The following is a 27,573-nucleotide window of genomic DNA, read 5'->3' as shown; positions in this document are numbered from 1 at the left end:
CATTAGTAACCATCATTCTACTCTCTACTTCTGAGTTTGACATTTTTAGATTCCACATGTAAGTTAAATCATATAGTGTTTGTCTTTCTGTGTCTGGCTTGTATCAGTCAGCATAATGTCCTCCAGATTCATCCATGTTGTTGCAATGGCAGGATTTCCTTCCTTTTTAAGGGAATGATATTCCGTTATATATTTATACTACATTTTCTTAATCCATTCATCCATTGACAGACATCTAGGTTATTTCCATATCTTGGCTATTGTGAATAATGCCTAATTCAAGTGTTTTATAGCAAGCTAGAACACTTAGGTTTCTATGTTTATATATATTTTTAGCAGTATCTCAAAATCTGTCATTATAAAGGAATTCCTAGGCGAGGTTTAAAATATTCACAAGCAATTAACTAGCAATTGGTTAAGAATCGTTTTAGTGCCAGAATTACATATTTAGCTTATATAAAAGTAAGGGGCAGGACACTAATGCCAACTTTAATTTCTTATTTTATCAAACTTAATTTTTACCAACTTATAACACTGCTGAAACTTAGAACGTGTTGAAGAATAATTAGTAGAAATGAGTTTGTCAACAAGCAGTTTTTCATTTTTGTAAGTGAAACCATATGTGAGACTCAAAATAAGAGAACAGGATTTGGATTTAGTTTTCTCTTCCAAATCTCAGTACTTGTTTTGTGTGTGTGTTTGTGTGTGTGTGTGTGTGTGTGTGTGTGCGCGTGTGTGTGTGTGTGTGTGTGTTAAAGGTACAGTTAGTATAAACCAGAAAATAAATGTAGAATTTAGTAGTTCACAATTTTTCCTTTTTAAATAGCATATTGTCCCCCTAAAAGGAAGAAAAAATAAATACGCTTTTCAAATTTGCTTTGAATTAAAGTAACTAGGCAAGCTATTGGCAATGTATTATAGATTATAAGACAGTTAAATGATCCTTTAAATGGTATCTATGTTCCTAAGATTTGAGAACAAGACCCATCCAAGTCCAAGACTTGGAGGACTTTTATATCTGCACAAAAGACTGATCACAAATATTTAGATAATGTGTTTACAACAGAGCTTCTAGCTCCTCTTTGTATTTATCCATTCTTCTTAACCATTACTTTGCTTAGTAATTGCTATACTAGTATCTCTGGACAAGGGGCAAGAGACGGGACTAAAAAATTCAACGATTCATTTTTGCTACTTTATCTATTTTAACAGAGTTTTGAGAGAAGGAAAATTAAAGCTATAATTAAGGCCTGGGGGATTTTTCTTTGGTTTTTCAATTAGCCAATTCATTGTGCTCTATATTAAAGTAGATAATTGGAATTCAACTTTAGCTAGCAAAGAATGTAGCATTTGCAGTTAGATTAGAAAAGGGAATGGAATTGTTTTAGATAATTATAAAGTATACAAACAATATTTCTCAAGAATCCTAGCCTTAGGGGTAGCTGCCCCAAGTAGATTTTACTAGTTTGTTTTTGGATAACCATGTAACAATCTGTGATTTAGTCTAGAATCTTTTGAAGGTATTTGTTTTCTGCTATACAAGGACTCCAGGGCCTGAAACTTTGTTCATTGGACAGTCTCTGTTGGTGATCAGTCCGTCAGTCCATATTTTTCTCTAAGATCTTTAAGTATATGGCACAATTCAGTTTCTGTTCAGGTCCAGATATCTCAAGTACTAACAAGGTCACTGGATCACTTAAACCATTCTTTTCTCTGTTTTGAAATAAAAAATTAAAATTTAGTGTTCTAATCTTTAAATTAAAATAGTAAAAAGCAAAACATTTTTTAAAAGTTTCAATTTCAAAATATTAATGTTTAAAATGCTCAGTTTTTTTCCTCCAAAAAAGGAAATTTTTTTGACTTTGCTGCCACCTCATGGCTAAGGCAGCAATTAGAAATGATCCTTCAGAGGCTTATAAAATATATACCAGGAAAAAAAAAAGACCATGAAGAAGTCATAGTAAATATGAACTTTGCATTGCTTCTATACTAACTTTTTCTCTTTTGTTCTATAATTTAAATTTGAGCCCCATCTTTGACTTTCAGTTTCACTCCAGTAATAATGTATCATAGTTTTTTGTTGCTTTTCTCACCTTTCTTGGGAGCTTTTGGACTAGATAATTCTACAAAATCATTGTTCTTCTTTAATAATATTCCCACCAAAGGAATATCATGTTTGTATCACAACTCTGCTGCCACCCAGCAGCGGTGAGCCCATAGCCAATTACTTAACTTCTCTACACCTCAGTTTCCTCAGACATGAAATAGAAATAATAACAACCACCTATTTTATAGGGTTGATGTGAAAATTCATTAAGATGGTGATTGATAAATCAGTTAGTTTTATAGATTTAAACTTATTTTGAAAAGGCAAGAATTTTAGAAGTGGTTCATATTGCTCACTACCTATCCAAATAGGAGCCATAATTGAACAACTTCAGCAACTCAACTGCAAGCGATCTTAAGATGTTAGTTTTCTGAAAGAAACGTGTCCACCTTTTTTGCTTAATAGCTCCATTTGTTTTACTTGCTCTGGCAGGAATGCAAATCATTGCATGGAGAGTATGTTGGACGAGCTTGTGGCCACGAGCACCCATATGTTCCAGATGTTCTATTTTGGTCAGTGATCCTGTTCTTTTCCACAGTTACTCTGTCAGCCACACTGAAGCAGTTCAAGACTAGCCGCTATTTTCCAACCAAGGTACTTAGACTACAATTTTTCTGATCAAAATGTGAACCAACAGAAAGCATGTTATGGAGTCATGTGTGTTTTAGGACAAAAGAAAGAGCTATTGCTGTCGTTAAAGGAGCCACTAAAAGGTTTTTGTGTGATTGAGCTGCCAGTTTAGGAGTGGGCATGTTGAGGGAGGTAAGAGAAAGCATTTTGTGATACAGTGCTAGGAGTACACATTCCCTCCAGGCTTATCTCCTAACTTCAAATCCCAGAGATAAACTCCCACTTTCCCACTTTCAGTTTTGGAACTCAAAAGCACACACTGCATTACTGATTGTCACTTTCTTGCCCAGTGAACAGTGGGAACTATTCCAGCCTGACAGACACCTCATAGGAGCCACTGTTACATTCTGTAATTGGGAAAGCCCCTGCAAGACTCATTGGAACACTATCCTCTTTTTCATTTTTAAAGTGTCAGTCCCTCCGCCTAACCCACCACGTTTGCATCTGCATATTTGGAAAGGAAAGTAAACAGAGAAACAGCTTAGTTCAATATTTAACACTGCAAAGTAACACCTATAAGGTCTGACTCAGCCAAAAAAGAAGGAAGGAAGGAAGGAAGGGAGGGAGGGAGGGAGGGAGGAAGGAAGGAAGGAGAAAAGAAAAAGAAAGAAAAGAAACAAGAAAACAAGCTTTTTAGGGATGAGCTAAAAATTGTGATGAAAATTCTACTCTGGGAAAATGTTTTAAGAACTGCTGTTTGAGAGAAACTTCTGTTTTTCTTACCTCTTCCTTCCGTAACATGGAAGATTCATTTCTTTCCCCCCAAAGCTTAATTTGATCAATATAGAATTATTTTTTTTGTATCAAACTCCTGCATTTTGTATGTGTTTGTGTGTGCGTCATAAAGGCAGCCTAATAAAAGGCAGATCTTGTTGATTATTGTTTAAGAATTTTTCTCAATGAAGGCTTTATAAAAGAGAAATGGCTTTAAAAACTGGCTTACATAGAATAACTTAAATTTGCTTACTTTGTTGTGCAAATTACCTGCTGCCATACTTGTAGCTCAGATAAACTAACTAAAATATTATGCTTCTTCAATAAAAATAGATAATTTTATTTTATGGTATTTCAGGTTTATGATATTAAAATGTTACCTACGTGAGAAAGAGTACTAAAATATAGCGAAATTCTAGCCATGCAACCTTATTCTGTGAAATAAATATTCACATACTGGAATTCATAATAAACTTAGATTTTTATCAGCACTGCTGATGTAGTGGTATTGTATCATGCAAGATTCCCATAATAAACTTAGATTTTAAATGAAAACAGCACAATCACCATTGTAGCTATTCCATAATGCCTCATTTTGAAAATGTTGAGTGTGTATTCATCCTAATGACAGAGACACATAAATATAAATATGACAAGAGTTATTAGTAATATTATAGTATGCGTAAAATATAATATTATGATATTATGTCATAAAGTGTTTATAAAGTGTGATTCTAGATTATGTTCCTGAGTATTCTTCACTATTTATAGTTCCTTCAAGTGACAAGTGTTTTCATTATGTTTAGGTGCGATCCATAGTGAGCGACTTTGCTGTCTTTCTTACGATTCTGTGTATGGTTTTAATTGACTATGCCATTGGGATCCCATCTCCAAAACTACAAGTACCAAGTGTTTTCAAGGTGAAGTTATCATAGGATTTACTATCATCTCTCCATCTCTGTAGGTCTAATTTTTATTCAGATGATGGCTATAACCCTAGTACTTGGGATTTTCATGAAAATATAAAGAATATAGATTAATATAACAGTAAATAAAATGCCCACAGCATGACTAAAATTTTGGCCTAATATTAAAAAAATAGAAATCACAGAAATGGAAACCTAGAGGCAGCTTGAAAAAATTTTCTGTCAATTATTCCAGTGGGAATATCTATATTCTTAAAAGATAAGGAAGCATTTTGAAAGTAAGGGTAACGCACAGTGGATAGGGCTTGAAAACAGATAAAATTAGGTCTGGAATAGAGTTCAGACCATGTTACTAACTATGCAACCTTGGGCCAGTTACTTTACCTCTCTGAACCTGTTTCCTCACCTATCAAAAAGAGCGAGGGGGCTTCCCTGGTGGCGCAGTGGTTGAGGGTCCGCCTGCCGATGCAGGGGACGCGGGTTCGTGCCCCGGTCCAGGAAGATCCCACGTGCCGCGGAGCGGCTGGGCCCCTGGGCCATGGCCGCTGGGCCTGCGCGTCCGGAGCCTGTGCTCCGCGGCGGGAGAGGCCACAGCAGTGAGAGGCCCGCGTACTGCAAAAAAAAAAAAAAAAAAAAAAAATAGCTAGGGACTTCCTCAAAGAATTGTCAAAATGATTTCCTTTGGGACTCATCTCAGGCACCAGCCATGTTTGAACCTTTCCCTGAGCCCATGATGTGACCAAACGTCTTTTTGACATTTTTACATAGTGACCTGGATACACATCTAAAATAAGAGTTATACACAGTGGTCAATGTGATATTTGTAAATGTAAATAAATTTGCCAGTCATAAATGATAAATATTAATATGATTTTATTTAATATAGGTATTGATTGAGAACACAAATTTGTGAGTCAGTTTGTCAGAGCTGAAATCCTATCTCCACCACTTACTAGCTTTGGGACCTTGAAAAATTTACTGAACCTCTCTATGTCTCAGTTTCCTTATCTGTATCTTCTTTAGACTGTTGTGAAGAAAAAAATGAGTTAAAATATTTAAAGCACTTAGAATAGTGTCTGGTACCTTATAAATGCTTTGTGAATATTATTATTATTAAATATATAATTCACTTGGCATATCAGTTTATAACTAGAGTTTTCCTGGTATTATCTGTAAGACAATTTGATTAGATATTCATTAATCCAGTTAATAACTGTGCATTCTTTAATTTTTCACAGCCCACAAGAGATGATCGTGGCTGGTTTGTTACACCTTTAGGCCCAAATCCATGGTGGACAGTAATAGCTGCTGTTATTCCAGCTTTACTTTGTACTATTCTAATTTTTATGGACCAACAGATTACAGCCGTCATCATCAACAGAAAAGAGCATAAGCTAAAGGTATATTTTAACCTCCATTTTAATGTAAATCATTGTGATTCAATGGATGTCAATTATACTTTATACTGATGTTTATTATATTTTGTATTCTATAGTCATTTGCATAGTGAAATATTAAAATATTTTCAGATTCATAATTTTATTTCTATATTCATGGTACTTTGTCTTACGATAAGTTTTAAATTAATTTATTAATTATTAATTAATTAATTTAATTATAGCACTTGGCTGAGCTCTGAACTCTGGAACCCTACCTCCAGGACTTAAAATTTAAAAACATTGCCAAAGTTCTAGCTTTCTTTACCATGTTTAACACACTGTAATGAAATAATCTATTTTGGTGAAGTGTAGCTTTACCAATTTGTCTTACGTCTGGGGTTCTTCTATTTCTCTATTTGACCTTAAGTATATCTATTAGATTGCATTCATTTTGGAACAAATTACATCTTCAACTAATTCTCATTTTCTTTAGTCGTTCCTCCATCTATAATGTCTATGACATTAAAACCAGTCATAAATGTTATAGTTTGTGACATCTTTTTTGAATTTTAGTGCAGATTCTAATGACTTTCTTTTACAAAAAGAATAAATATGAATGTATCTTATTTATTATATTCTGACCCTGCCATTTTGCAACTGTGAAAAATTAGCTGTTCACTGGTGTGCAGTTTGTCTGAGATGTGTAATGTGAGCACTATCATTTATAGGAATATGTTAAATAAAATCAAAAAAATCATTGAATGGTTAAAAGTACTCTGAATCAAACCTTACAAAAACAGAACAGGCACAATCTTGTTTTTTTTGGTATCATGGGATAATTGCCAGCTATCTTCACATACTCTTTAAACTCTAGGAAAAGTTTCATTGTCAGAGCAACAGAAATCATACTTTATAGAATTTTTAAGTATGTTTGTTAAAAGATTTAAAAATCAGATTGATTGAAGTATTTGATGGGAAGTAGTAATGACATAAGTATAAGAAAGCACAGTTATTTGTAATAAATCTTACTGAAAAGGAATTTTGTCTATTATATTGGGGAGAGTGTGTGTCTCTCTTAAAATAAAGAGCATTCTTTATTCTCTTTGTAGAAAGTAACTTAAGCGTGCTCAAAACCTTTTTTAAAATGAGTTCATATTCACTTCTTGTTTTGGTCAAAAATTTTTTTGATTATTAAAGATGTATTCTACCAAAATATCACATGAAGTCTTAGGAACTAGACCAGTGATGTGCTGGTACATGTTTAACAACCAGTCCTCTGTGTATAAAAAGAAATACCCTGATTTACAATGTTTGCCGATTTTCATGATGTCAATACTCCCATCGTGGCCCATTTCAAGCTAAAAGAGTGACATCAAAAAATTGGCAGGAAAATATTTGAAAATTAAACAATTGGTTCTTATAAGTCTGTATGAGCTGGCTCCAAAATACTGCTGAACTACATTATTCAATATTAGAAACTTTAAATCATTTACAGCTCTCAAAACAAGAAATTCAGATTTCCAAATTAGTAGTCAACTTATTTAATATCAATCATTCAAAAATATTATTTGCTTTTAAAATATCAGCCTTCTGCAAAAGCAAATACCACCACAACTTAATTATTAAGTTATGTAGTTGATTAAGTAGATCTATAAAACCGATGTTAAGAACTTAATGTTGAATGCTGTTAGTCTGCTACTCTCCAAGGAGTAGGAAAACATTTTTCCTAGACACCAGTTTATTTTTTAAAACTGAAAACATCTCTATTTTTCCCATTTCTGTTTTAATTATACACCAAAATTTGTATTTTCATACTACATATGTTGCTCGTTGTTTTTACATAAGAGCATTATAATGGTAATTATCCGATGCCAACAATATAAATATAAATCTGCATTATCATTTTTAATGGCAGTATATATATTTCCTTGTATGGCACATGTTTTAAAATGAACTAAAAGACTCCTGTTTTAGAAAGAAAGTAAGCTATGTAGTCATTGTTTCCCTTTCAAATGAAGTTGGTTTGTTTTTTTTTTTGGCTTTTATAATTAGACAGAAATATCACTGATTTAACTGAGAAATTTTCCTTGTAAATTTTTTTTCTAAATATTAGTGGAATCATTAAAACAGAATGTGGAAGTAAATGAAGAATTGCCCAAGGTGATGTTACCTTTTTGGCTGTCCTGTATGCTTGCTGTTTCCAGATCTCTCCACCTTATAAATCACATATTGCTTGCTCCTTGTTCTTCATGAGCCCATGGTAGGCCCTTGACGTTCACAGACTTTCCAAAGCTCCAGATCAACAAATATACTATATTTACCTCCCCTTTACATATCGTATAGAATAGCTAAACTATAATAAAGCATTCTTTAAGTGGTCCTTTCAAGTATCTGCATTTATAAAATTAAATGTAGAACTAAAGCATTTAATATTTTTGTCACTGAGACAAACTTGAGACTATCTTATTAAACTATATTACATTATTTGTACATTACTTTTTATTGTACAAATGACTATGTAATCAAAAGATTCATATTTTACCCCTTAATCGCCTGGATTTAGTAAACAGCAAATCTGGCTTAATCATAAACTTTGCTACATTGCCACAAGCAGAAGAGTTAGTCTTTTCTTGGCCACTATGAGTCTGAACACCCCATTCTCCTCCTTGGATATGGATATTTGCAAAGTAAGTTCCTTCCAGTGAAGACATATTTTATCTACACCGAACACTTTTTTTTTTTTGGCCTTTAACCCTTGTCTTCTCTAAGCTTCACTACAGTGTGGTCTGCTGCTACTGATTTTCCTGTTAATAACAGCAAAAAATCACTTTCTCAGAATGTTCTTTACTCAGAGTAATGGTTTGTTCCATAGCCGCTCTCCCGCCTGTTGCTTCCCTGAAGTGTTTGCACAGTCTCTGGCTTTAACTTGAACCACATTGTCACAAAAAGACACATGTTTCTTGAATATATCCCCAGACCACAAGTTAACCACATTTTCAGATTTTACTTATTTTTTTTTCTCCCTTGAAAACCCATTTTTGCCTTGGTTGGAGCATTCCCTGAGATAGTTTAATGAATGATGATTTCTAGCTTCTGTATCAAGCACCTGGTAGAGGCCACATCTTGTATCTAAGTCTACATCACATATCCGAGTCACCTAGAAATTCATCATTTCATTCTTTATCTCTCCCAAACTTATATTTCAGATCTTTTCACTTTTTCTTCACTTCCATTACCAAATCCGGTAGTTGGGTTTCTTTTAGAGGATTTTTTCCTGCCAGTAAAAATCTCTTTATCGTTTTGTGAGTGTTACTGTATACGTAATAAAGCTGTGTTGAGATGAAGAGTCTAGCCCCAACTCACAGGCTAAGTGACTAACTCCTCCCTCAGAATGAAGAATTTCAAGATTAGCAAAACTCTAACTCACTGCACCTCATGATCCTTTGGGTCACTCAAACGTATCAGAAGTTGCAAATGTAAACACTTGAGAATGCAGATTTCATCTATATTGTATATAGACGTCAGTCAATTCATACTCTCTAGCATTTCTCATTTGTTTGTTTCTTCCCTAGAGAAGTGGAATAAGCATTGGTTAACTGAATCCCTTTGAAAAGCATTAAAATATCCACTTTTTTTAAAAAAAAAGTACATTCTCTAAAAGTGGATAGTTAGATATTATCTTTCAGAAAAGAAAGTTTCTGTTAAGATACAACCGTGGGCTTTTCTACATGTTTCTGTAGACAGTTCAGGCTTCTTTTGACATCATTTTTAATAAACAGCAATACAATTCCAGATCACTTGAGTAAATGGATGCATTTGCAACATTCATTTGGCACTACATTCTCTTGATGATTATGGCATTTGATATGTTCTTTTTTGCCCTCTTTGTCAGCCTGGTTCTTCATGTCAATCTATAGTCTTTTATGTGGTTAACTTGACAGATGCAGGAAATTGCTGCCAAGCTTTGAGACGAATTTTTTCAGCAGTGGCATCTGGGTATCAGATGGTCCTCTTGGCTGGCCTCTTGTCTTGCTGCATGTTGGTTTTAGTGGGGTCTGGTGCAGCATCACCTGTTGCTATGCTCCCTTTTCCTCCCATATGTCCATTTCCCGTGATTCATGGATGAATGTGAGAATAGAAGCTCTGGTTCTGTCTTTATTTCAGAAAAAAAATCTACAGAAATATGTTAGAAGGTGCACAGTTCTCTCTCTGACAAAGGGATACTTCCCTTTGGCTGGCATGCCTATCAGCTAATAATATGGTTACAAAGACCATGTTTTTAAAGACATTTTAAATGAAAGGCAAGAAGAAGGATAATGACTAATTAGTGGAAGTGCCAGAACTGCTTTATTTCCTTTGATTCACATTAAATTAAGATGCTCCCATTGTTGTATAACATAATCAGGGGGAAATTGTACTTTTGTTTTTATTATCTACTTGGACTTTACAAAGCTTGCTTTCTAAGTTTAAAAAGGAAATTATTCCCTCGGAAAACATTATTTTGTCTGCTTCCTGCAATCTAGAATCCCACTGTTTACATTTGTATCATATTTTTAAAACACTAAGACAAGACCTGTAGGAAATCACTCTCATGAAGAAGGCCTTCCTCATATTATTAAGCCATAGGGAGCATGGACCCTGGGAGAGTCCAGGGTGTGCTAAACGCACAAGCCTGACTCTCAAGGCCCCATGTCCTTTGCCCTCCTCTAATGTTTACCTCTCAGCTACTAGCACCTCTTCCATTCTCTCTTAGCAGTACCACAACTTTGCAAAACTGCCCAGGGGGCACCATTCACATTGTATTGCCTCAGCGATGGAGGCTTAAGGGTCAGGTCCTTCGCTGTTCTATATTCTTCACACTCCAGAGGTCCTAGGACAAGACACTCCTCTAACTGGTTAAGATGTGGTCCTTTAATGGGACTAAAATTTGAGTTCTATGCAACTACATTTTCCAAAATGTTCTGCAAAAGGACCCGGGGACCAGAGTATGGCCCTAGTGAAGCTAGTTACATCTTTTTGGTCATGCTGCCACCAGGGTGTTTCTCTTCCCACCCTCCATCTCTTAATGATGAAAACCTCTCCTGAGTTACTAGCAAAAAAAGTTTCTAGAGTCATATTCGCAAGGGAAATTGAGTTTAGGCATTTGGGTGAACTGGAGCATTGCCCCAGCTAGGCTGACCCAAGGAGGGGTGCCACGGAATTGGTGACAATGCAGGAGGAAAAGGTCCTTATGTGGTATCTCTCATTTTCTCCTCGCTGTCATCTCCTACACTTTTATAATTTGTCAGGGATAAGCAGAAAGGGAAGGAAGTACAACCGATTTTAAGGGTGTTTTTCTTAATAAAACAACAAAATAAAATAGCAGAAAGAAAACACTGCCATGACAAATACACATCAGATACTCGGTATGTTTCACCCTCCAGGCTCTAATAGCTTTCAGATTAGCTGGAAACTGCTTGCAGCTTGGTAAAACTGCCTGTAAGAAAAGCCAAAATTATTCCTCTAGAATAATTGGTAATTTTTGCTCGTGTTCATAATAATAAATTTAGCAGCTATATTTATTTTAAAATTATACCTGTTTGATTCTAAAAACTGTTTCAATAATGCATATTTCCTTTTAAAAAAGTCAATCTGTAACTTTTTGATTGCTTATTGTATGTCAATGATTGCACTAAAAACTGAGATATACTGAGAAATTGTATGACAAGTTTACCTGCCCTTAAGAAACATTTATATATTTTTATTGAGGATCCTTGAAACAAGTGAGTACAAAAGAAAAATGTATTGTTCAACTGCTAGAATATAATAGCCCCTAACATTTACTGGGTACTTACTAATATATCAGACATTGTTCTAAATGATGTGCAAAATCATTTGCAAATTATTTAATTCTCACAACAACCCAGCAAGATGTCTCCTGTTATCATCACAATTTTTCAGATAGGGAAACAGAGGCACAAGAAGTTGAATGGTTTGCCCAAGATCATTGGTTGAGCCAGCATTTGATTCCAGGCCACCTGTCTCCAGAACTTATACCCTCAAGCATTTTATTCCACCACCGCTCATGAAGTAGTCATTAAGAGTTGGAATGTAAAGTAGCATTTGCTGCCTCTGAGGCTTTACACTGTCAATTTCCTACGGGGGATGGAGGAAGAGGGTAACTCCGTTCTTCTCCATTCTTCAATTTGTCTCCTCAGAGAACTCTTAGCTAATCACCCTCCGCTAGGGAGCAGTCTCCAGGTCCCCACACCTCCACATGTCCCTTGCACCCATTTTTCTTCATTTACATTTCCTGCCTGGTTCAAGAAAGCCTCTGGAGGCCAGTGATAGCACAGGAGGATCACAGAGGAGATAGAAAACACAAAAACTATCACTTTAAGGAGAGGCCAAATTTTTCCAGTGCTGAACCTGAAACAGATGAGAACAAGATGCAGTAGTAATATATTAAGATAAAAATGAGTATATATGGAAGTTTAGGTTCTATGATATTATTTTTCCCAGTAAAAGTCAGCCATTGAGACAAAACAGGGCAATTGGAAACTGAGGGTTTAAGAAGAGTTTTTCTTTAGGAGATATTAGCAGAAAGGCTTCTTGGGTATTGTCAGGAAGTGGTTTCTGGTAACAACCAAGCCATTCTTAGCTCTGCTGTGGACACAGCCCATACTTTGTTTTCTCAGCCTGATGCCTGGTATATAATTGATGCTCAATATTTTTCATATGAATTAATGATGAAAGACTAGACATATGAATTGCAAATTAACCTGCCCATTTAACCAAAGTGAAGTGACTGTATTTGATAATGACTTTACCTATTCAGTAGAAGTAGAATGGAAACTAATGTACCATTAAGCCAGAATTACATTAAACCTATCAAAATATGTAGAAGCCACTATAATCATAATTGCAGTAGGAACACCTGCAACTTTTCTTTAAGTGGATTATATATTTTGAGACTGTTATATTTTTAATTTATTTTGCATTTTAGAATCAGTTATACAAGATTCAAGATAGTATCTCTTTTCTATTCTTTACTATTCCATGGTGGTGGTGTCATTGGTCTCTATGCCAAATTCAGGTAGTATGAGAATCCTCTTTTCTTTCTCTTAACAGAAAGGTTGTGGGTACCATCTGGATCTATTAATGGTGGCTGTCATGCTTGGTGTGTGCTCCATCATGGGCCTGCCGTGGTTTGTGGCTGCCACTGTCCTCTCCATCACTCATGTCAACAGCCTAAAACTGGAATCAGAATGTTCAGCTCCAGGAGAACAACCCAAATTTCTTGGCATTCGGGAGCAAAGGGTTACTGGGCTTATGATTTTTATTCTTATGGGTTCATCAGTCTTTATGACCAGTATTCTGAAGGTAATGAAATCTGCCTTTATGAATTTGAGAGAAGGAAGAATATATTTATTATTGCTTAAGAAATTTCATTTGATTCTAAGCCATCAATTTGTGAATATTGTATGGCATGTGATGAAAGTGATGAAATTTTACCATGTTTATATAACTTCTTAACAAGGGAAATTATGTGCTATATTTTAGAATCCTTAAATACATAAAAAAATTAAATCTGGCAGAGTAAAATTTGATGTGGAAATTATTATTGTAATTTTGAAATGAAAATCAGGTTATGGGAAAGAGTCACTCATCTCTGATTGACCTGTGACCTGAGTTTACTGTAGGCCTACACAAAATAAAGTTTCTATTTTCTTGTCAGTGGACAGATATATTTGCAATTAATATTACTTAATATAGGGTGGAGGTACAGAGATAAGCAATGTCATGGTCACGGCCACATATGCAGTTTTGTATTTTAAATGTTTCATAAAACTACTACATGAACATCATTATTATACATACTTATTTTTTATGTTTCAAGTAGTTGAATCCTGAACTTTCTGAATGTATTTGGGTTTATTAAACCCCATCATAATTTTACTAACAGCTATTTTTCTGTGTATAAAATTAATCTCAATTTATGAAATAAAGTATGTCTCACTTTTATCCTTAAATATAAAATAAAATAGTTGAATCCATTTTAAAGAGCATTAAAGAGCAATTGTTTTGTCATATAATTTTGACAGGTACTTCAAAGGTGTGTTCATTGTATTTTAAATTATAACTCATTTTAGTTGTCCATACTTTGAAAATTCTAATTGAATTATTTAATAACTTATACAAGTTTACCTTTATTTAATAATTTACACAATTTGCAAGAACTAATTTCTATGTTATATAAGTAATTATAGAGAAAAAAATGATGCTGAGGTATTCCAATAAAAAGAGAAAAATTGAACCATCCACATGTTTACAAGTATCTGGTAAAATGTAGGAACGATGTCTAAATGTTAGCTCCATCCTTCACCTTTAATCTAAATATCTTACCATTGTGAAACAAAATTCAAATTTCCCTAAAGCAGCATAATAATAATAGTTAATATTTATTGTTTATTACGTATCATATGTGTTTTTATCGGTTTTGACCTATTAAATACTTATAACAGACCTATTATTATCCCTTTTTAGATATTGGGAAACTAAGGCACAGAGAGCTTAGGTAACTTACCTAAGGTTATGCAGCTAAAAAGTGCTTAGGGCTGGGATTTTAACCCATGTCTTCTGGCTCTGCCCTATACTGCTTCTAAAATATTTATTTATTTTTCTGTGTTTTTCTTTGGAAATGCAGAATATATTGACCACATTGTATTTGAAAATAACTTGTGCCTTTTTTCTAATTGTTCTTTTACAGTTTATTCCTATGCCAGTGCTATATGGAGTGTTCCTTTATATGGGTGCTTCATCGCTAAAAGGAATTCAGGTAAATTACAGTAATACAAGCACATCTGTGATGACTTATCTTAAGGTCTGTTGATGCTAAGTCATGTGGTAGCTAAAAAAATGCCATTATCTGAGGAGCAGCTTTCAGACTACAATTAAATTTCTTCAAACTGGTTCATAATCTGAGCGTACTTTTGTTTACTATGAGTATATTAAAACTGTAAAAGGTTTGGACTTTATAATCCTTTTAGAAAAAGATAGCAGTACATTTAAAAATATATCCAAATACTTTTGATCTTTGATACTGTGATCATGTATGTGGACACCTATCTATGAAAACAGAAAAAAAATTTTGCACAAAGATGTTCCTTGTAACACATATTATCAAAATATTGGAAACAACCCAATTATTCAACAGCAGTAAAATAATTAAGTTATCTAAGGAACATTAGTTTAAAATTGATAAATATGATGACTATAAAAATAACACAGTAAAGATGCTTATGACAAAGTGAAATGCAAAGTGAAAAAGTGGAAAAATGAGTTGTAGCTATGATACGTTTATAAAACTGTGAGTGTGGGTGGATTAAGAAGGAAGGTAGAGAAATAAAGACAATTTATTAAGGTAATGAGCTCCTGGGTGATATTTTTTCCTTTTATGTTTGTTTTCCTGTTGTTATTACAATTGTCTTTATAGAATTATTTTGTAAATTAAGGAAAACCTTATTAATTGTTTAAGTATTGGCTAAATAAATATAGTTTTTGTATTAATTTCCCATTGCTACATTACAAATTGCTATAAAACTTAGTGGCTTAAAACAGTAAACATTTATTATCTCACAGTTTCTGTGGGTCATGAATTTGGGAACTTATTAGCTGGGTGATTCTGGCTCAAGATGTCTCACGTGGTTGCTATCAAGATGTGGACAAGAGCTGCAGTCATTTGAAGGCTTGAATAGGACTAGAAGGTGTATGTCCAAGATGGCTTATCATATAGCTGAGGGCAAGAGACATTAGTTCCTCTCTGGCTATTGGTAGGAGGCCTCTCCATCAGACACTTAAATGTCCTCACACTAGAGAAGCTAACTTCCATCCCAGTGAACAATACGAGAGAGAATGAGGGCAAAGTCACTGTGCCTATTGACAATCTCCAAAGTCACGCACGGTCACTTCCACTTTTCTTCTATTTGTTAGAAGCAAGTCATTGTGTCCAGTTTGCACGCACAGGGAGGGAAATTAGAATCCATCTCTTGAAGAGAATAATACCAAAGAATTTGTGGACACATTTCAAAAGTACCACAAGATTATTCTAAATTTTTATGGAGGCTGTTGACAAATTATTCCTGTTTATGTTACTGTAGTGGGTTGAATAGTGCCTCTTTCCCCCATTCATATCCACCTGGAATCTCAGAATGTGACCTTATTTGGAAATAGAGTCTTTGCAGATGTAATTAGTTATGGATTTCAAAATGAGCTCACCCTGGATTTAGGGTGAACCCTAAATCCAATGACTGGGGTCCTTATAAGAAGAGGAGAGGAGAGGACACAGAGAGACATAGGGAAGAAAGCCACATAAAGGTGGAGGCAGAGATTGGAATTTTGCCACCACAAGCCAAGGTACATCAGGAACCAACAGAAGCTGGAAGAGGCAAGGAAATTTTCTTCCCTACTGCCTTCAGAGGGAGCGTGGCCCACCAACACTCTGATTTTGGAATTCTGGCCTCCACACTGTGAGAAAATAAATTTCTATTGTTTAAGCCACCAAGTTGTAATTTGTCACAGCAGCACTAGGGAACTAACACAGGTTTTGACTTAAATTTGCCTTTGAATCATCTTGTTTTATAAGAACATTATTGTTCCAAAACACTTAAATTTTCTTGAAAAAGAGACTACTTTTGAGGATTATTTATTGTAAAGTATAGTTTGTTTTTGTTGGCTAAAAGTCAATATAAAGTACCACATTTTCTTTGACAAGCCAGACTCACTGCCATTCAGAGACCTACAGAGGAAAAGTCATCTGAATAAGTGCTATGAATTTGTCAAATTAACACTTTTTAAGTGGAGCACAGGGTGCTGGATGGTGAACTGCGGTTCAACAACAGACCACAAGAGAAACTGAAATAGAGAAGTTTATCACTCACAGGTCTACACAGGAAGTACCTGGCCTTGAGGGGCCGCATGGGGAGGTCCAGACAAAGTGAAGACAGAGAGAGGGAGACAAGACTTGGGACACATGCTTTTATTAGGGTCAGTGGGTGGAGTGCTTTGGGGTTCCTGGGCTAAGGCCGAATTGGACTCTTCAAATCGAAAGAGCAGGGTTTTGGTAAGCTTTGTGGGAGTCTTATCTAAGGGGTGTATAAGGAGAAGGCAGTGGGGGGCAGGGGAGGCTGCTGATCACAAGGGCCGTTGGAGAAGCTACATCAGGAACTTATATCTATTTGCGACTCTACAGGCAGCTGTCTAAGGCGTACACTTGCATGAGGGGTTAGGGCAGTTTAAGGTCACCTCAGGCTGCTTGATCAAACAAAATGGATGATAAGGCAGCAACACTATGGAATAGCTTAGCTAAACTCTCAACACTGAGGGACAGGCGGCACAGGAACTCTTTTCCTGAATAAACAACTAACCAGCTTCTGCCTTTGGGAGAAGGAAAACCACTTTAGCCTTAGGATACTACTGAATGTCAGAACTGAGGCAAAACTTTAATATGAAGTTATTGTAAGATCACTGAACACCCAAAGTAGATAGCATGACTCTTCATCCTGCCACTGGGTAAAATTAACTTGGGAGAAGGAGATGGTTGAGAAGTGTTATGCATTTAATTTTACTCAAACTACATTTAATTTGCTCAGCTGTAACTTCATGTATGAAAAGTATATTTTAAAAGAATTGGTTCCGTAAGGCAAATAAGGAAGAGTATTGAAAAGGTTTTGTTTATTTGTTTTGCTGGGTTTTTTTAGTTTTTTTTTGCCTTTGGCAGAGGTTCCATGAGTACTGATTTCAACCGTAAGTGAAAAGTATTTATTCTTAGGCCTCGGGCTCACATCAATACAGCAGCAGAAGTTTAAGAAACAAAGTAAAATCATTTTGATAGGCTGCAACAGGTTTTTCCCCCTAATTCCACTCACATGATTTTATACCCGTGAGGTTTGGAACTAAACAAGAATGTCAAATTTTGGAATTATTTGGGGTGTGAATCTTTCAAATGAAAATTGAGGAAAACATTATCAAAGGCCCATGAGAAAAGTACAATGAGTTCTAAATAGCACCAATGAAACAGCAAATAGGGTTTCACACTGAGAAACAGAGTTAGTGAAAATTTAAGTAAGCCCAAAACTCAGGGAGTTGAAATTCCTATTTGGTATTTTGTGGTTAACTGGATGGGGAAACGGGATACTGATATTAGGACAAGATCAAAGGCAAATGCAAAACTCAGAATACGTTTAGCATGATTATCATTACTTGAGTAATAATAATTAAAAATGTGCTGAATATCAACCGTTCAAGAAGCATGTCAATTTGTTACCCTGTTTGTTGGAGGGCTCTATGTGTTACCTGTTCAGTAATATTAAGAAACTTATCTAGGCTTCTCACTGTGCAACATGGCAGATAAAACACGTTAGTGTTCTCATGAATGCTGTTTCTGTACTCTGATATATAACCACATTTATATTCACTCCAGCACTTCAGGAATCCAAAGTAAAGCAAATGTGCCATTTAAGCAATAACAAGTGAAGCACTCACACACTGAAGTACATTTATGCAATAACATAACTTCACAAATGGAGAAATGGTGGCTGGGAAAAATTAGTTCTATAGAAATTGAAACATTCGGTTATAACCCCAAGGATTTTACTTTATTTCTTCCCTATTGCCACCTCCACCGCACAGAGTTTTATTTATTTAATGACATGTAATTTTAAGAGATATTTAGGAGGTAGAAATAAAAAGACCCAGTGAAATATTTGTGGACAATATAGAGAGGGATAAACCAGAAGCTAATTCAGCACTTAGTACTCTGCATAGAAGGTTTTCAACAATTTTTTTGGAATGTATAAATGAATATGAATGAATAAATGAACAGTGGATGAGCTGAACTATATATGATTCTGGTTTAGATGCCTGAGGGAAGGTCATGCTGCACACAGGGCACACAGAAGGAAAGATGGGTTTATGTTGAATTTGGGATATGAGGAGGCTTTGGTAAAACATGATTTTTTTTTTTTTTAACATCTTTATTGGACAAACATGATGTTTTGCCACTAACACTTACTTGACTTCATGGGCATTTGTTCCTTGGCATATTAGAATAATTTTGGAATATTTGATGAGAATTGCTTACAATTTTCTTATATAAAGTAGCTAAGGACTAAATCTAATATTACTCTTAAAATGCATAGGAGATATTCCTGTAGAAATGGTATGATATAGAACTGACTGATTGAAACTGTCATTTTCTAAATCATCGCTTCTTGTTGGAAATATTGAAAACTGCAAAATTTGAGAATTTTTTGAGAAAAATTAAACAAAATGATCCACATAAAATAAAGCTAACATGCGGTACAGTTTGTTAATAAGTAAAATGTGATTGAAGATCACATTTGATCAAGAAATTAAACGGAGTTAAAATTTGCTCTGAAAAATACTTTATTAACAATAATTCATCTAGGTTAAATCTTTATGGCCAAGATGTTTGTATTTTTAGAAACAGCACCAAAACCTTGTTGGGGATCCAAGTGGCAAGGCCAAAACAGCAGAGTCAAACTAAGGAGGTCAGAACATCCTACTCAGAAGCTGGATATGGGTCGAGAGCTCAAGACAGACAGAGCTGAAGTAGAGTTGAGGTCTGAGAGTCTTTAGCAAGTACGTGAAAGTTGAAACAATGGGTACGGATGAGCTATTCAGGAAAGAAGAGTCCAGGAAACCCTAGTGCTTAAGGGGCAGGTAAAAGAAGAAATTGTGATGTGATGATGAAGAGGATGACGATAATGTTTTCTTTCAAGGCTATACTCTCTGAGGGAGCAACATTTAGCATTGGCTTTAATGTTATTAAACTCTTTTAAATTATAACATGTGTCCATATTCAAGAAAATGTGGGGTATTATAAAACTGAAACTGTATTATTTCAGAGTGTACGCTTAACAATAGTATTGTTCTGATGTCAACTTAAGTGTGATCTACCATATATTGGACCATATTATACATTTACTTGTCCTACTTCTATTGCTGTCTGTAAAAAGCAATTTAGTCTGTTTATCTTCTAGTTCTTCGATAGAATAAAGCTCTTCTGGATGCCTGCAAAACATCAACCAGATTTTATATATCTAAGGCATGTACCACTTCGAAAAGTCCATCTCTTCACAGTTATTCAGATGAGTTGCCTTGGCCTTTTGTGGATAATAAAAGTTTCAAGAGCTGCTATTGTCTTTCCCATGATGGTATGAAACTTCTAACTCAGCTCTTTTTCTCCTCCTCTGATTTTCTGCTCTCTTTGAAAATCCATGAACAAACTGGATCAATAGAATAATTTTGAACAATTTTTGGAAATCTTGGTATAAACTTTAGCCACTAAAACTAGTAACTAAGATTGGGTGTCAGATTATATATGAAGTTCAGTGATTCATACTAGCTTCATCTCTATCATTCTGAATATTAGCAGTAGTTTGAATTAATTGAAGTTGGGTGGAAGACGTAAACTTTCAAATTTTAACTTTACAGATATACTAGCAAATTTGAAAATGTAAGGGGATTTTTGAAATTAAATTTTTTAACATCTTTATTGGAGTATATAAAATCAAATTTTATTAACTATTTTAAACCAGTTTCAAATACTTCAAAAATAAAGTGAATTTGAATTACTATAAGTAATTTAAAATATCATCAGCATAGGTAGTAATGGTTTAATGTTCATTTAAAATAATGTAAACTATTAACTATGTGTATTTAAGGAAACAGTCAAATATAGTCTTTTTCATTGCTTCTTTAAATGACTTGTATAATGGGTAAAATGATAGCCATTATTCTGGAGATGTGGCAAGAAAAGGAAGTGAAGGAAGCAAAAGTACACTCAATATCTTTTATATGCACATATCTTCAGATTTCACTTTAATGTCAGCCCTAATTGAAGTTGACTTGTTTGTACCAAAAAACAAACAAATCTAAACCTTCCATTTATATTTTTTCCCTGTTTTAAACTGCTTTATTATTTACTTCAGGTGTTAGCTCTGGTATTTGTAAGAAAGTTGATGGACTTGCTGTTTACCAAACGGGAACTCAGCTGGTTGGATGATTTAATGCCTGAGAGTAAGAAAAAGAAACTAGAAGATGCTGAAAAAGAAGTAAGTCAGAGCAAAATCAGTACCTTATAAAGAAAAGAAAAAGGAACACTTGCACAGTAATAGCTCTTTGCAAAGCTAAATTTTTGTGTTTAGCTTTAGATAGTGACTACTAACAAACACAGGTGGACTATTTTGGAAGACTGATGTTTAAAATCATCAAGCTGGAACTTGAACAGAGAGAGGACAAATCTTACATGAGTAAACCAAACCCTAATGAAATATGCAAATACTTTGTCCTTCACTATCCTTATAACTGCAAAGTTTATTTTTCTGATTCCTCCCTTCAGGATTTCAGAAACTTATTGATGCTTAAATGTTTCCAAATTATAGTCATGCAATGATTGCTTTTTGGTTGAATATGTGAGAAGAAAAAAAAAAGACATTATTACTGTTGGTATTTTCCTAGGGAGCAAAGTTCTAATAAAAAGATTCTAATTCTAATTAAAAGATTAAATTAGTTATTCTTGAAATAGATGAAATGCTTAAGAGGAAAACACGTTGATCTGATTTGCTTTCAAAGTGCTGTGAGTAAATGTTGTTAGAGAAACTTTGGGTATTTAATTACTTTCACAGACTGCTGATTTATCCTATTCTGTTTCATATGTTAAAACAATTGGTTTTAAGTTTTATGACTTATTTAAATTCATGTATAAGCCTGGGTCTATTTTGAAGGCTAGTAATCATAATATTTTTAAAGTATGTAAAAACTAAAAAGAGTAAAAATGAAAAAAATGACAAGTTCATCATTTAGCAGAATGATCGGGTCCATAGATTGTAAAATATAAGAATAAAATTTTCATGTAACTGGAAATAAATATGAAAGAAAATACTTGGTGAGACTTACGCATTATTCTTTCCATTTTTTCTTCTCCTATACGGCAGTCAGTAAATGTATTCAGTTTCCTACCTGTGGTGTATTTTCTCAAACCATAGGTATATTCCTCTTTCCTTTGGGGAATTTGTTTGCAAACATTTCAATGGTCTTAGGTTTTACTTAGCCATTAGATGAGTCCAGATTAGGCCACAGAGTCTAATGGATTACAGATAAGTCTACATAATATGTGACTGTCTGGCATTTCTTCACTTTTCCATGTTGTCCTATTACCGACGACGGATTCCACATTTAAAGATTGATCGTAATGATGTATCTTAATTCTATATGACTATTTCAATTTTCCCAAATGTTGTAGAAGTCATACTTAGTATCATACTTCTAGCAATACTTATATAATGTTAAAAATGTCATTATAAAGTTATCATGTTTCTTTATTTTTGTAAGTTTGATATATTCTTAAGTATGAGAATTTTAAAAAAATAGTGCTTTAACTATTTTTCCAAGTTGATATATTCTCATTTAAGTATGAGAGGTTTTTTTTTAATAGTGCTTTAACTAAGATATTTGGATAATTTCTGTTTGTTTTTAGGGCTTTAGTAAAGGTTTGCTCTCATCCTCAGGTACTGTTCAAGAAGAATATGACAGAATTTGGTGTAAGATAAATGTAAATAAATAGACACAAGAATATAGAAACACTAAAGCCTTAAAGTATCCATGCTTGACATAATTAAAATTTATTCAGGTTGAAAACAATTTCTAAGAAGGTTTAAATTCCAAGGAAGACAACTTTGAATACAAAACTCATTGACCACAAGCTTTCGCATAGTCTTTCTGATAATGAGAATGTTAAGTATTCTGATGCAGTAACTTACAAATGTAATTTTGCTTTATTTTCCTGCTTTGACTTCCTGTCAAATATCTCGACTAATTCTGTAGGAATAAGCTAGCAACACCCCCAGGCATACAATCATTCCTTTTACAGCATTCTCCTTAGGCCATATCCATACCGTGGAACATTCTTGCCCTTCTAAAACTTTGTAAAAAGAAAAATAATATGTATATATAATATATTATGCTTAATATTCTTCCCTTTTTTCATTCAAAGAAAATTTCAGATTCTTCCTTTATATGTCTGTGAAATAGGAGAGAACAAATTTGACAGTAATCATAAATGTATTAGAATCTGCCGTTTCCATTGCCCAGAACCATTCACATAGCTACATATGTATGGTACTTATATGTATGTGTGCCATATGTCCATTTTGGAATTTATTAACTTCAGATAGGCAGAGATGCTATGTAATGAGCTTCTAACCTTTTTATATTATAAACCCATTGTACGCCAATGGGGTGTTGACTGTTTTCTGATTGTTATAAAGATTTTAGAAGTAATTAAATATTACTAAAATTCCTAGAACTCAAGTTTTCTAAAAGGATTCAAAAAGAGATTAAAGATTTATTGAGGCAAAGTTACAGCTGTATCCTTCGGTTCGGAGTATGAGAAAAAGTAAGGGAAAATGCCTTGTAATACATTAATCAGGCAGGTTTACAGACCTTTAAATTCTCAAATAGATTAATATGATGATACTTTAATGTGATCCTCAGTACATGGAAAGAAACAAGTAAACAAATAATACAGTCAAGAAATAATCCATAATTGAACATTAAAATATAGTTCTGACCAGTGCAAAGAAAGATAATTCTCCATCTGAGAAGTGGAGAGAGAAAAGTTAAATTAAAGATATTAACTTTCTAACTTGGAATTAGTATTATAAGAATATGATCAGTATAGAGAGTAGGAAGATTTAAGAAGGATTACACTAAAACTTGAATTCTGGTTGAATTTCTACTTGGTCACCCAGATCTTGGTATTCCATTTGCTTGAGGCTATGGACTCCACTGAAGGATGTGATCTTCTTACTTGGCATCTTATACCAAGGCTCAGTCTTCCAAGAGATTGTACATTAACATGGTAAATGAACAAGTTCTCCAAAAAGTGTTGCATTTCTGCAATTACTCAAATTAATTGCATAACTTTGATTGTGATCTGGAAAGATGGTAAAGAGCAGAAATGTCTCAGCTCCCTGAGACTTGAATTTAAAATAGTCTCACCTCTTGTCCTTTTGATGATAGTTACAAGCTTGTACCTTTATCATCCAAGGTTTCACTATCAGTAGCCCACTTCTGGTCTTATGGCACTGAGAAAACATTAGTTTGACCTTAAAATTCAATAATGAGTTAAGCAGAATAAATAGCTACACAGGCCAGTCCAAGGTCGCAGAGCTTCTGTTCCAAATTTTCATGTACTTCATGCATATGCATATGCATATGCTTCAGTTTTTAGAAAGAAAGGATTATAATCAGGATAGAAATGAATATTGGAACCCTGACATTTTGCACATTGCTCTGTGTAAAGGGAAGACTGCAGAATCAAATTCTGGATGTCCAAATGTGCTCAGAGTACCAACACGCTTTCCTTCCTACTTCAGTATTCTCTAGGACATTGTACACATTTGACAAAAGGGCTGCTGTTAAAGCAGTAAGCCCCAGCAGAATGTTTGCTCCTCGGTGAGGGAGAAGGAGGTTAACGTTAGATAAATCCTGGAAATTCAACTCTGTGCAGTGATCATGATATTGACACCTCTTGGTTTGTGGGAGGTTCACTCTAACATATATGCTGTAGGGAAAAAAAGGAGGGGGGGCAAGTGGGACTTGTGATCTGTATGAAGCAGTCTCATGAGCAAGGCCAAGAAGATGGAAAAGCAATCTAAAAACAAGTGCAATTAAACAAATTAGAGAGCGTGTCTTACTGCTCAGAAAGATCAGAATTGGTTGTGGATTTGGGAAGCATGGCCTAATTATTGCACAGGCAAATGTTATTTCTAATTGAATCTTAGAGCAAGGCAAGCATATTCTTCTTCCTCAAGCAGTGGTTTTCAAAGTGTAGTCCCATGACCTCTGCTGTATCAGCCAACACCTGTCAACTTGTTACAATCTGAATTCTAAACCTACTGAGTCAAAACTCTGGAGATAGGGCCAGATTCTGTGTTAACAAGACCTCCAGGTGATTCTGAGGTGTGCTAAAATTTAAGGCAAGACCTTTCCTAAACCCACAGACTTTACATCACCAGAATATAGTCTTCTAAATCCAAGAATTATTGTATTTTATAATAATTTAGATAAGTCAATTAGAGAAACTGAATCAAATATTCTGATGAAAAAACATGTTGCATCCATGAATTCTGTATAGACTACTCCTCCTCCCTATTTTTTTTCAGTTTTCATTGTTAAAGTGAGTTGTTGTATGTATTGGCTCTTCTACATATTGGAAATTTTAAGGAATACCTCTTATAAATATAAAATTTTATGGTTTACAAATTATTATAAGTGTGTATGTATGTGTGTGTGTGTGTGTGTGTGTATGTGTGATGCTTGTAGCATTATCTATTCTATTAGTAATTGGGGAAGGAAATGATCAAACACTTCTTAGGTTCTGTAGGCCCTGTTGTCTTCTTGGGTAAAATAAAGGGGTTAAACTTGATTTCTGAAGTCCCTTCCGTTTTTTAAGATCTATGAATTCTAAAACTGCTGAATGTTTTCTCTATCTAATACGATAGACATCTTTATGAACATTAGCTCTGTGCTGCTGTTGTTTGTACTTTGAGCTATTTGAGGGCTCCTACATAGATACAGACTTTACATGAGAAATGGATACAGTAACAGATGTTACCTATTTCACTAGGTAGAGCATTTGTTAGGTATCATAATATATGAATTGTATCTTTTACACTATCACAAACTATAATTCAGATTCATGATGTAACTTTATATATAAGATCTTATTCATCAAAACACACCACGATTTAACCCTGATTTTATTTTCCTTTTCTACTCAGCACAGGCCTTTGGCCCCAGCCAGGCTAGTTGTTCATTGTCGTGCAAACATGTCCTATTTATTCCTACCTTTTATCCTTGACCCATATTGTTTCTTCCCACCTAAATTTCTTCCTTTCTATTACCAAACTGATCAGATAAGACTGGCCCAGATACCACTGCCTCTGGTCCTATCCTTCTCATCTTCTGAGAGTAGGGTTTATGGCTTTCTTTTCATTGTTGTATACCCAGTACCTAGCAGATTACCTGTCTTGAAGATCATGCTTAATACGTATTTGCTGAATGGATTCATGAATAGCTCCTGGATTATTCTTTTTGTTCACTGTGTGCCTAGCACATAATACATGCTCAGTAAATATTTGAGTGCTATTGAATAGATTCGTTCTTAAGCCTCTATTTTTCTGCCTTTTACTGGATATAGCATTAACTGTCCTTCACTTATTTAGTATCCGAACAATGCTTTGGCCCTCTCAATTAAAAGACGGTGTTCAAATCAGAATATGGACATTCCTCTAGTCAAACTGGCAAAACCCCTCAGGTGCTCTTGGGTAAATTTTGATCATCATCCTTTGTAAAATCTCCATGTTGTAGAGCTCAGCATATTTTTTGATGGACACTGTGTAAATGAAATGCTGACTGGAACTCATTTTAGGATACTTCAGACTTATAAAGTGAAGGATACCCAGTAAGCTTTTTTGCTTTCTCTCTCTTTTCCTGTATGATTGAGATAAACTAGGTTGTGATTGTCATGACGGCTGGTGCCTGGTTTGACTGCTCCTCCCCAGAAAGTCTCAATTTTTGGCTTCCTCACAGTGCTGCCTAGGATGCAGCCGGCCCTCTATCCCCGAGCTCTGGGGCCCACCCAGCTTCCTTCTGGCACTGAAGGCAGCGGCTGCTCTGCCACCCTTCTCTTCAGATAAGCATGGCTTGGAAATGCTATCTTTAGAGGTGATGAGTTTTTGTTTGGATAGAATTATGACTAGTATAAAGCCCACACATGCTAACAAGCCACAGAGTGCAAAATAATTATTGAAAGCAATTTGAGAGAAAAGTGGAAAATCATCTGAGGAAAAAACCAAAATTGTTCCCAAAGCTTTGGTCCAATTTTTTGCTGTTAGATTGAATCTCGAGCCTTAGTTTTCTGCTGCCAGGTAACCTAAGCACTGATGGCACCATTCTTCTCTTCAGCTTTTTTTGAATTTTACTCTTTATTAAACCTTTTCTACCTGACTTCTTGACATTTTATTCCAAGTTGGTCAGAAAAGATACTACATACCAAGCTTACCTTTCAGTGGACAACCAAGGAAAGAATTACATTTTGTTTGTATTTGGTTTTACTTAAATAACGTTTGGGGTTGCTGAGTATTTTCTCTTTATGTTCTTCCATGTGCATTAAGATAACCTTTTCTTCCTGAAAGGATACATATGTTCTGCCCATGGCCTCAATGATGTGCATATAAATTAATATGGCACATGTATTATTTCCATATATAGAGACTAACCCATTTGCAAGGCATGCATCATTTTAGACTACAGATTAGTTCTGCTCAAATGCTTAATTTCAAACCAATGATACTGTCTACTCACCATGAATTAGTACTAATGGTATCTCCAAATAACATGGGGAATAGGCATAATACATAAGAAATAATGTACATCTGAGAGGTCTTAAAAGAAAAATTTTCCTTGAAAAGTAACAGGGAAAGAGAATAGAATGAATTCCTGTAATGCAAAGGGGTAACAGACACATGCCCATAGCACTGCAGAGTATAAATATAACACTGTGTTTGGGCGGGGCGTGTAGTTTATAAGCAGAGAAGTAGCAGATCTCATACAGTCCCCTGGCCTCTCCATTATTCACAGCATAGGCTGAGCATAGATGTTCTGTATGCAGCATGGCTAAGGTCCCAGCAGAGGGGCGCCTGCCTTAGTCACAGGTCGGATGTGTAGGGAGAGCCCTTCAAGAGTAAAA

At 34.8% G+C, this 27,573-nt stretch overlaps 1 protein-coding gene across 16 annotated transcripts in view; it reads left to right on the top strand.

Annotated features, from left to right (window-relative positions):
* The window catches only part of SLC4A10 (solute carrier family 4 member 10), a 301,395-nt gene that overhangs the window by 261,727 nt on the left and 12,095 nt on the right, over positions 1-27,573 (top strand). For all 16 annotated transcript variants that reach the window (XM_029224937.1, XM_029224936.1, XM_029224932.1 and 13 more), the window contains 7 exons: positions 2,540-2,701; positions 4,258-4,371; positions 5,616-5,777; positions 12,867-13,118; positions 14,506-14,574; positions 19,799-19,972; positions 20,750-20,872. In XM_029224937.1, coding sequence (XP_029080770.1) covers positions 2,540-2,701; positions 4,258-4,371; positions 5,616-5,777; positions 12,867-13,118; positions 14,506-14,574; positions 19,799-19,972; positions 20,750-20,872 — 1,056 coding nt within the window. The remainder of the gene's footprint in view (positions 1-2,539; positions 2,702-4,257; positions 4,372-5,615; positions 5,778-12,866; positions 13,119-14,505; positions 14,575-19,798; positions 19,973-20,749; positions 20,873-27,573) is intronic.

The sequence above is a fragment of the Monodon monoceros genome, unplaced genomic scaffold (genome assembly GCF_005190385.1).
Source record: "Monodon monoceros isolate NGI ecotype Baffin Bay Population unplaced genomic scaffold, NGI_Narwhal_1 Super_Scaffold_16, whole genome shotgun sequence".
NCBI lineage: Eukaryota > Metazoa > Chordata > Mammalia > Artiodactyla > Monodontidae > Monodon > Monodon monoceros.
This window is presented reverse-complemented; position numbering and strand designations above follow the sequence as displayed.